Source organism: Suricata suricatta, chromosome 5, assembly GCF_006229205.1.
Source record: "Suricata suricatta isolate VVHF042 chromosome 5, meerkat_22Aug2017_6uvM2_HiC, whole genome shotgun sequence".
Lineage (NCBI taxonomy): Eukaryota > Metazoa > Chordata > Mammalia > Carnivora > Herpestidae > Suricata > Suricata suricatta.
The window spans coordinates 71113181-71123250 of record NC_043704.1 but is presented as its reverse complement, the minus strand read 5'-3'; the positions used below and the strand labels follow the sequence as shown (position 1 = coordinate 71123250).

The following is a 10070-nucleotide window of genomic DNA, read 5'->3' as shown; positions in this document are numbered from 1 at the left end:
GACCATCCCCTAGCCCTGGCTAAACATAATCAATGTTCAGTATACATGTGGGAAGAGAATGATTGGGTGAGTCATGGAAGAGACGCAAGGCAGGAGGCATTCATTCTAGATTCTCCCCTTGTCATTGGAGGAGGTATGACTTCACTCACCATCAAACATTTTTTTTAATGTTTACTTATTTATTTTTGAGAGAGAGCAAACGCAAGTGGGGGCATAAGAGAGCAGGGGTGGGGCAGAGAGAGAGGGAAAGAGAGAATCCCAAGCAGTCTCCATACTGTCAGGGCCCAATGTGGGGCTCAAACTCAGGAACTGTGAGACCTGAGCTGAGATCGAGAGTTGGACACTTAACTGATTGAGCCACCCAGGTGCCCTTCACCAACAAACTTTTATTAACCAGGGACCCATGCCAGTTATCAGGTTAGGCTGGGGTGTACGGGTGCAGAAATGGATGAGAAATATTATGTAGGTCCTTGTGCTCATGTGCAAAGAAAGAGCCAGACATGGGAAGATAAATGCATTCAAGTGGGAAGGGTGTCCTCTTTGGACTGGGCCTCACCCTCATTCCCCCACCCACTCCCTAGGTGGCCTACAGACTGGGGAAGCTGGATGTGCGGGCCTTCCTCCAGAACAGTCAAGTGGTACAAATGTAAGTGGGACAGTCCCCGCCTAGTCCCCAGGTCCTCCCTTCCCCTTCTACCCTGAGTGCCTCACTGTACCCCTCCCACACAGCAATTCTGGAGCAACACAGGCCTCAGAAAGATACCTTCAACGCTGGAGTGTCATCTCCGAGTTCCAGTACCTCCCTCGGGGTCCTGTTATCGACTTCCTGAACACCAAGCTCCTGGATGCAGTAGTAGAGGCATTCTTACCCCAGGCCTCATGGAGGAGATGGAAGAGAAGTGAGGGGCCCAGGACCAACGTGAACTTCCACCCCATCTCCAGGGAAGATGTGTACAGTGTGAAGGCTTGTGAGTCACTGTCCTGGGACGGTCACAGGGATAGCTGAGGGAGGAGGTGAACAGAGGGGACCTATCACAGATCTTCAGCCCACACAAAACCATGATGGAAAAATTTTCTGTGGAGAGCCATAGATAAGCAAGAAGCAAGAAACTTAGTTTTTTATTTGTGATTTAAAAATTTTTTAATGTTTACTTATTTTTAAGGGACAGAGAGACAGAGCAGGAGTAGGGGAGGGGCAGAGAGAGAGTGACACAAAACCTGAAGCAGGCTCCAGGCTCTGAGCTGTCTGCACAGAGCCCAGTGCATGCCTTGGACCCACGAACTGCGAGATCATGACCCGAGCTGAAGTTGGACCCTTACAACTGAGCCACCCAGGCAGCCCTTTGAGGGATATTATAAACACATTCCCCAGGGATACAGTTTCACGGAGCATTTACTCTAATTGCCAATTTCTGATCATGACCGCTAATGGTTTTCTTTCTTTAATAAAATTGTTAATGATTTTGTTAAAATACCATTGCACTTTATAAACATAAGCAGGGACGTCCCTTTTACCTTTGCCCTCCAGCTAGAGGATGTTAAGCTGAAGGCTGGAGACCTGGCCCCGGGGGCAGAGATATCCCCTCCTTGAAAGTTGTGACCCTATGCAAAAGCCATCCCCAATCCCAGCCTTAACACCCCCATCTGGACAATGAGAAGGGATTTCTGAGTCCCCTTTCAACTGTGATAGCCCCTCGTAATCCTTGAACCAGGATGAGATGAGTTGGTGAGTTTACCAGGAAAGGAAAAGAATAGCCTTCCCTGTGTTGGGAGTGAAGCAGAGAACAGGGCAGCGGCCCCGCCAAACCCAACAGAAGCCAGTGTGTTACTGGAGGGTGGGACCAAGCAAGGGTTTCTTCTAGGATCCAGGCTGGGTCTCCTCCCTTCTGGGGCCAACAGCATGAAATCCTCTGAACTACTTTGTGTATGGACGATAGGGGGTTGGGGGTAGGGGTAAGGGAACAGCGGCCCTAGACCTGATTCTAACTTGTATTAAAGAAAACAGACCAAACCTCCCACAATTTTTTATTACACAAGTACAATATGTTTATTGCAGAAACTTTAGCAAATGCAAATTAACAAAAAGAAAAAAAATCACCTGTAATTCCAATCTCCAAAGACAAGTCCATTTTGCATATATCCTTCTGAATTTTCTTTTACACATAGGGATCTTCACATGTATCAATATTTTTTATAATAAAGCATAAAGTAGTGCCTAATGTTTTGATAACCTCATTACTTAAACAATTGTGAACATATTATCTTGTATATTATACTTGTATTCCCATTTGATACATTATTTTATCATACATTTTAGCATAGTGTGCTATATTTTATTGAAACAGAATACCAATAGTGACCATTTATTGAGTGCTTACTGTGTTAGCTAATGTACTGAATATTCTGTATATATTATCTCCTTTAACCTTCACAGCATCGTAGGTACTATTATTATCATTTCCTTATTATAAAAGATAAGAAAATCGAGGCTGAAAGAGTTAAGAAATTTCCCCCAACTAGTGAGTTGTAGAGTTTGGATTTCAGCTTAGGTTTGGTTTCATTCAAAGCATCTGCTCTTAACCAATACACTCTCCATACCATGGTGGTTACCGGTTATACAATATTCCTTAACAAAGTCCCTCCTATTAAACATGTTGCTATTATAAACTATGCTGCTCTTGACTTCCGTATGGATTTGTGCACTTTTCCAATTATTTCTCAGGATAAATGGCTAAAAACAGAATTCTTGGTTGGAAAGGCATAGATTTGGTGTTACTGACTGCTTCCCATGTTCCTCTGTGTCCTACCTGTCAGTGAACGTGAGCACACTGGAGACTTACTTCAAATGCAATGGCTACCAGGGCTACCACTTGGTCTACAGCCTTCAGAGCGGCCTGACCTGCATGTCCCCGTGCAGTGAGGGCTACTGCGAGCACGGAGGCCAGTGCCAGCACCTGCCCCAGGGGCCCCGCTGCAGGTGAGTGGGGGAGGGGGCAGGAAAGGCAGTGCCGGGAAGAGATGGGCAAAGATGCTGCAAGACGCCCAGAAACCTCATGATATTTTGTGGTGTCTGAAAGTTAAGATAGCTCTTTTGTAGCTGAGAAAACAGGGATCAGAGAAAAAGTGACCAGGAATAAGATGTGTGAGTGCCTACTCTGTGTGGAGAATAAAGATGTTATATTACCTCTAAAACTCTACCTAGCTACTGGGTAGGTATTATGAACATTTTTATTTATTTTTTTTAATATAACACAATTTATTTTTTTAACATATGCAATTATTTTCTGTCATTTACAATACAGTAGTTACAATGACACTCCAAACAGAAAAGCAAAGTAAAAAATCAAAACCCCCACTTCTATTTCATGTAATTAGACTTATACAGAAATTAGAAGGTTAAGTACCAACTAGTTAATCACCTGAAGTTTGTTTCTTTACTTTGATAGAGAGAGAGAGAGAGAGAGAGAGAGAGAGAGAGAGAGAGAGAGAGAGTGTGTGTGTGTGTGTGTGTGTGTGTGTGTGTTTGTGTGAGCATGAGCAGGGAGAGGGAGAAACAGAATCCCAAGCAGGCTCCATGCTGTCAGCATGGAAATCATGACCAAAGCTGAGATCAAGAGTCAGTCGGATGTTTAACTGACTGAGCCGCCCAGGCACCCCACTATTAGGTATTATGAGCATTTTAAGGAAGAGAGAGGTAAAGCACCTGCCCAAGGTAAGTTAAGCAGCAGAATGTGTGTTCCAAAGGCAATCTCTTCCACCTGATTTTGCTTTTGGAGTGGATATTCTGCTGTTAGTGGGAGAGGCACCCACTGCCTTGTGTCTAGGTCCCTCCCTGCCCCTCCTTAAGAGCACCTGTCAGGGAGGGCCCTCCACCACTGGTGTCCTAAGTCCCCTGGGTTCATCAGCAGTCTCAGGGGCTCCCATAGGGAGTGCACTAAGCCTACAGGCCTGCTAAGGAGGAGAAGGGCAGTGCCACCTGGGACCCTCATGTCACATCAGTGCCCGCATGCCCACTGCAATCCCAGATCCACCCAGCCCTCTTGCCTCCCGGGACCAGGGAGGGCTGGGACGAGCCAGGGCTGTGCCTGCGCGTGCTCACCTGTGGTCAGGTGGCGCTGACCCCCGGGGAATCCACCCCTGCCAGCCTCTGCCAGCCAGGGGCCACACTTCGGCTCTGCCTCCTTCCCCAGAGGGGAGCCCAACCTGCTGTGGAAAGCCTCCTGGGGCCTCCCCCCTGCTGACCATGTCCCCTCTCTCTGTCCCCAGCTGTGTGCCCTTCTCCATCTACATGCCCTGGGGCAAACGCTGTGAGCACCTGAGCATGAAGCTTGGCGCCTTCTTCGGGATCCTCTTTGGAGCACTGGGCGCCCTCTTGCTGCTGGGGGCAGCGGTGTTTGTGGGCCTGCGCTTGTGGAGGTACCCCGGGAACCGGTTCTCCTACCCTCTGGACTCAGAAAGCTGAGGCCTCAGTCAGAGGGGTAGCTGTGGCCTAAGATACCTTGAGACCCACCCCGGCCTCACCCACGTATTTGCCAGAGCCTTTGCTTTGAGGAGACTGGGAAAAGGAAGGTGCCTGAAGGTGATTCAGGATTCTTGGTCCAAGAGCACACCTTGTCAGTAGACACAGAGGCAAACAAGAAGGCGCCATAAAGACCACCTACTTGAAGGATGGAGTCTCACACAAAAAGGACACTGACCTATATACATACGCTTCAGAATTAATAATGTCTAAGTTAAAAACCAAAATACATTTGTATACAAAACTCCAATTTACTTCTAATTAAAGTCTATTTAAGTAAAATCCTTCTGACTTTTTTGTTTCCCAAGCCATGGATTCCACTTGTGATTTCCCTCTGGGGGCTGAAGGGTGAGGCCCAGGAGTGGAGAAGAGGTGGGCTGGACCCAGTCCTGCTTCAGCCCTCAGCTACTCTCTGTTGAAAGCGTGTTACTCCAGCCCGGGCGAATCCTTGCTCAACCCTCACATCATTTTCTTCCTCTGAGGAGAAAAACACAAGCCAAAGCCTGGTCTTTGGAGGAGTATGGTAGAGATACACCCATAAGGAGTAGCCCCGACTCACCCAAGAACCCCCCTTGCCTTGCTGGTCTCTGTCCGTCAGCTCCGAGAGCATAAATACACTCAGCGCCTTTACCTGTCTGGTTCCTGTCCCCACTGCCTGTGCTCCCTGCAGAAGGGATTCAACCATGCCCGCTCCCTTCCCAAGAACCAACTTGAGAAGCAGGCCACCCACTCCCTCTGTAGACCCAAAGCACCCATCCCTCATATACTTTCTCTGTCCTTTCCCGAGCCCCAGAGTCTCCACCTCACCGTCCCTCACCCCACTCTGCTTGTTCCCAGAAACCTGACCAGTTTCTACCTCACTCTTCTCTCCTAGCAGGCAGACCTTCACACCTATCTGGTGGGACACATCCAAAAAAACGGGTCCACAATTCCGGTGTCATAAATACCTCAATTCCAACTCTATGCAGAAACTGGACCTCTTGGCCCTAAATCCCAAATCTCTGACGGGAGAATCTGATTAGTCCAGTTTATGTCAATTGTCCATCACTGGTCCAAACTAATGTAGACAGAGGGTGGGAAAGAAGGTCACATGATACAAACTTGGTGCTCAGGTTCACCCTTACAGGTGAGGAAGTGGTATTGAGGAAGTTCAGGAGAAATGCGATCTTTGATCTGAGCAGTGACTCCAAACTGTCTGGTTTTCACAGAGAATGACTACTCCCAGTGGGCAAGGCCCCTCCCATATGTACAAAGTTGTGGTTTTGCCCTCAAGCACCCAAAGTGTAATCAAAGCTCCTTCTGAAATGATTTTTATTTGGGGTGCCTGGCTGGCTCAGTCAGTATAGCATGAGACTTTGGTCTGGGAGTCATTGGGTTCAAGCCCCATGCTGGTCACAGAGCCTACTTTATAAAAAACAAACAAAAATTTTTTAGTCCTAGCATTAATTTATCAAGAATTAAGCATATAGCCCAAATGGATTCACTACCAAACATTTCAGGAAGAAATTCTACCAGTTCTCTATAATCTCTTTCAAAAGATTGAAGAGGAGGGAATATTTCCTAGCTCATTCTATGAGGCCAGCATTACCTTAATACCAAACCCAGAAAAAAAACCATAAGGAAAAAAACTATACAGCAATATCTCTCATGAATGTAGATGCAAAAAAGTTCAACAAAACATTAGCAAATAAAATCCAACAATGAATACAAAGAATTATATGCCATGACCAAGTGAGACTTATTCCAGGTGTGCAAGACTGATTTAACATTCAAAAATCAATGAAGGGGTACTTGGGCAGCTCAGTGGGTTAAGTATCTGACTCAGTTTGGGCTCAGGTCATGAATTCATGGGTTGTGAGATGGAGCCCTGTGTCAGGCTCTGTGCTGACAGCATGCACCCTGCTTGAGATTCTCTCTCTCCCTCTCTTTCTGCCCCTCCTCTGCTTGAACCCTCTCTCACTCTCTCTCTAAATAAACATTTTTTAAAAACCAATCAATGTAATCTACCACATCAACAGAATAAAGAAAATGATGTGATTATGTAAATAGTTGCTAAAAAACCATTTGACAAATTCAAACACCAAAATTCTTGGCAAGCTAGGAATAGAGGGAAATTTCCTCAGCTTTATTAAAAAAAAAAAAAAACCAAATCCTATAGAAAAAAATCACACACCAGAAGAGAGGGGCACTGAGGGGTGAGCAAAATGGATAAAGAGGATCAAGAGGTAAAAACTTCCAGTTCTAAAATAAATAACTCATGGAAATGTAATGTACAGCACAGGGAATATAGATGATAGTATTGTATTAAGTTTGTACAGTAATTAGACTTATTATGGTGATCATTTCATAGTATGTATAAATGTCAAATAACTATGTTATATACCTGAAATTAATATATTGTATATCAATTATGCTCCAATTAAAAAAAAAGAATGAACCCTAATGTAAACTGTGGACTCTGGATAATAATGACATTTCAATGTAGGTTCATTGTAACGATGCTCTTTAGTGGGGGATGTTAATAGGGAGGAAAGTTGTATGTGTGTTGGGGGAAAAGCAATATATGGAAATATATGTACTTTTAGTTCAGTTTGCTATGAACATAAAACTATGCCAAAAATTGGGTTTGTTAATTTAAAAAAATTGTACAAATTTAAGTAAAAAGAATTAGGCACATACAACACTACTGGGAGGCAGGGTGGGCTGGGGGCTCATGCCCAGCAATTAGAAAGAAAGGGATGTAAAACAAGGAGGGAGGAGAGGGGTAACGCAAGCGTGGTGGGCTGATGAGATGGCCCTGGCCCTGAGCATTGCAATCCCAAAACTAAGTCACGTGATGAGGACTTTATAATGTGACCCCAGATCGGGGAGGGTGTGCTCACTCTGAGCATAAGGTCCAAAAATTACGTCTCATCCTAAACCCAGTGAGGACTCTTGGCAAGGCATTGACCCCCACTGTGCAAGACCGTGATTGTTATAGATACTTTGTGTCATCAGTATGGAAGAGGAAACCTGAAAGAACAAAAACAATGTGGCAAATGGGGGCAAGCCCACCCAAACCCAAGTCCTTCCTCCTCTCATCCATCTTCAGACATTAAGTTTCTTCTGCTCTCACTGGACAGTGGCGGGCGGTTGGGGGGGGGGTGCGGAGGGCAGAATAAGTGTTGCAGACAAGCCTGCCACAGGCTTGGAGATACCCAAAGCCTAAGAGAAGCTCGAGGGCTTGCTACAGAGAAGGAAACCCGCAGATTGGGAAAAAAGAGGAAGTGGCATTCAATGTAAGGCTGTCAGATTTAGCAAGTGAAAATACAGGAAGCCCAGTTAAATCTGAGTTTCAGAAAAACCACAAATAATTTTTTTACTATAAGATGTCCCATGAAATGTTAGGGACACCCATATGTTTTAAAAAAGCATTCATTGCTTATCTGAAATTCTTATCTAACTGGGTGTCCTATATTTTACCTGGTAACCTGGTCAAAATGGCTGAGGCCCTGAGGGTGTAGAGAAAGGGGTATCATGAAAAAGGAAGCAGGTGTCTGTGTGGGAAGGAAAGGCCTCTAGGTGCCTGGCTGGCTCAGGCAGAAGAACATGCAGCTCTTGATCTCAGGGTTGTGAGTTTGAGCCCCACGTTGGGTATAGATACTATTTAAAAATAAAATCTTAAAAATAACAAAAATTAAAAAGAAAAAAGGCTTCTTGGTGAGTGGTGCCGTTCAGATCAAGGACACAACTGCAAAATTTCATCAGCCCACTCTCTGGATCTGTGTGGTTTGGCTTCTGTCACTTCCGCACCTGGAATAAAGAACTGATGGGCCTTTCTTCAGGGTTCCAGGCATGTGTTAGTTTGGCAGAGGGGAGGTAGACAGCCGGGACACCCTCAGTGGGCACTGGGGGCCCTTAAAGGGCTTAGCCAGACACACAGATCCCTTGCCCATCCTTCCCTGCTCTCAAAGGAGCCTTCCAGAAACTCCACATGGGCACAAAGCAAGCAGCTTTAAAAGATTAGGATGGCAGGGGTGCCTGGGTGGCTGAGCATCTGACTCGTGATTTTGGTTTAGGTCACTGTGTCACAGTTTGTGAGTTCAAATCCCACATTGGGTTCTATGCTTCAGCTCTGTGCTGACAGAGTGGAACCTACTCGAGATTCTCTTTCTTCCCATCTCTCTCTCCCTGCTCCTACCCTATTCTCTCTCTCTCTCTCAAAAATAAATAAACATTAAAAAAATAAAGACCAGGATGACAAATAATAGATAACTGGCATGATATACCAATGTAAATATTTACCAGAAAATGATGCCCACTCATTTGAATTTGGGGCACGCCATAGGATAAGTTGCCAGTCACTGCTTTCCACTAACTGGTGGCCAGTCCCCCTGACAGAGGTTGAAGGAAGGCCTGGCTGCAGTAGGAGCTTCAGCCGAAGTCTCTTGTCAGAATAGTCTCACCTCATGTTGTCCTCACCATGGCCTTGTGTTTTTGCCTTCTGAGTTTGTGCTTGAGGCACAGGTGACTTTAGACAGGATGTCTTGCCTAGATCCACACCTCCCTTTGTCTTTATGAAATACATGGCCTTTCCACTGCATATATACACACCTTTGAGTCTTAAATAACTGGAGAATTTTCTCCAGGCTTCTTTCTGGTTCTTGCTGGTTGGTAACATTACTTCAGCTAATTCTGTTCAACAGCAGTAATTCTCTCTCTCTCTCTCTCTCTCTCACACACACACACACACACACACACACACACACACACATATGCAAGCATAATTACATACTTTTATTCCCAAATGCTTCTAGTTGGTATAGCCTATATTTTACAAATTTTTTGGCTTCCAATAACGGTAATCAGAATTGCATGTGCATGTATGTCCTTATATGTGCATAATTAAGATTAAATTATCCACGTTATTGGTTTTCCCTGATTCAAATAACTCTAGGGGCACCTGGGAGGCTCAATCAATTAAGCATTGGACTTCAGTTCAGGTCATGATCTTGTGGTTCGTGAATTCAAGCCCCACACTGGGCTCTGTGCTGACACCTCAGAGCCTGGAGCCTGCTTTGGATTCTGTGTGTCTCTCTCTGCCCCTTGTGCTCAGGCTCTCTCTCTCTCTTTCATATGTAAACATTTTTAAAAATTAAGTGCAAAGCAAGAAAAGAAAAACTAACAACTGCAGTGTTACATATTTATGCCTAGTTATAGGACGGCTTAATAATAATTATATCATTATATTTATATTTTGTTTGACTTTAGCACTGAATGCCATTTTCTCAACTGTCAGAGCCCAGGACCCGTCCTTCATGGTCACCTGTTCACGGGGCCCATCATCTCAGGTACTCAGCAAACAGTCCAAGGCCCTCCATGCTCAGGGCTCTGTAATAGGTTCTGCGGCAACAGAGATGAATATTCCATGAAACTTGTCCTGAAGCACATATGACTCAACCACCTTCTAAGTAAATGAAGCATGATGTAGCACAGTAAGTGTTAAAACAGAAACGTAAACAGACTGAGAAACCAGCTCTTGAGGGAATTTGAGGAAAGCAGCCACAAGGAG

General features: G+C 45.1%; 1 protein-coding gene across 1 annotated transcript in view; it reads left to right on the top strand.

The window, feature by feature from the left end:
* The window catches only part of MUC4 (mucin 4, cell surface associated), a 48211-nt gene extending 43749 nt beyond the window's left edge, over positions 1 to 4462 (top strand). Inside the window, exons 21-24 of the mRNA XM_029938726.1 lie at positions 582 to 646; positions 730 to 968; positions 2815 to 2977; positions 4267 to 4462. Of these exons, the coding sequence (XP_029794586.1) occupies positions 582 to 646; positions 730 to 968; positions 2815 to 2977; positions 4267 to 4462 (663 nt within the window). The remainder of the gene's footprint in view (positions 1 to 581; positions 647 to 729; positions 969 to 2814; positions 2978 to 4266) is intronic.
* The last annotated feature ends 5608 nt before the right edge of the window (positions 4463 to 10070 follow it).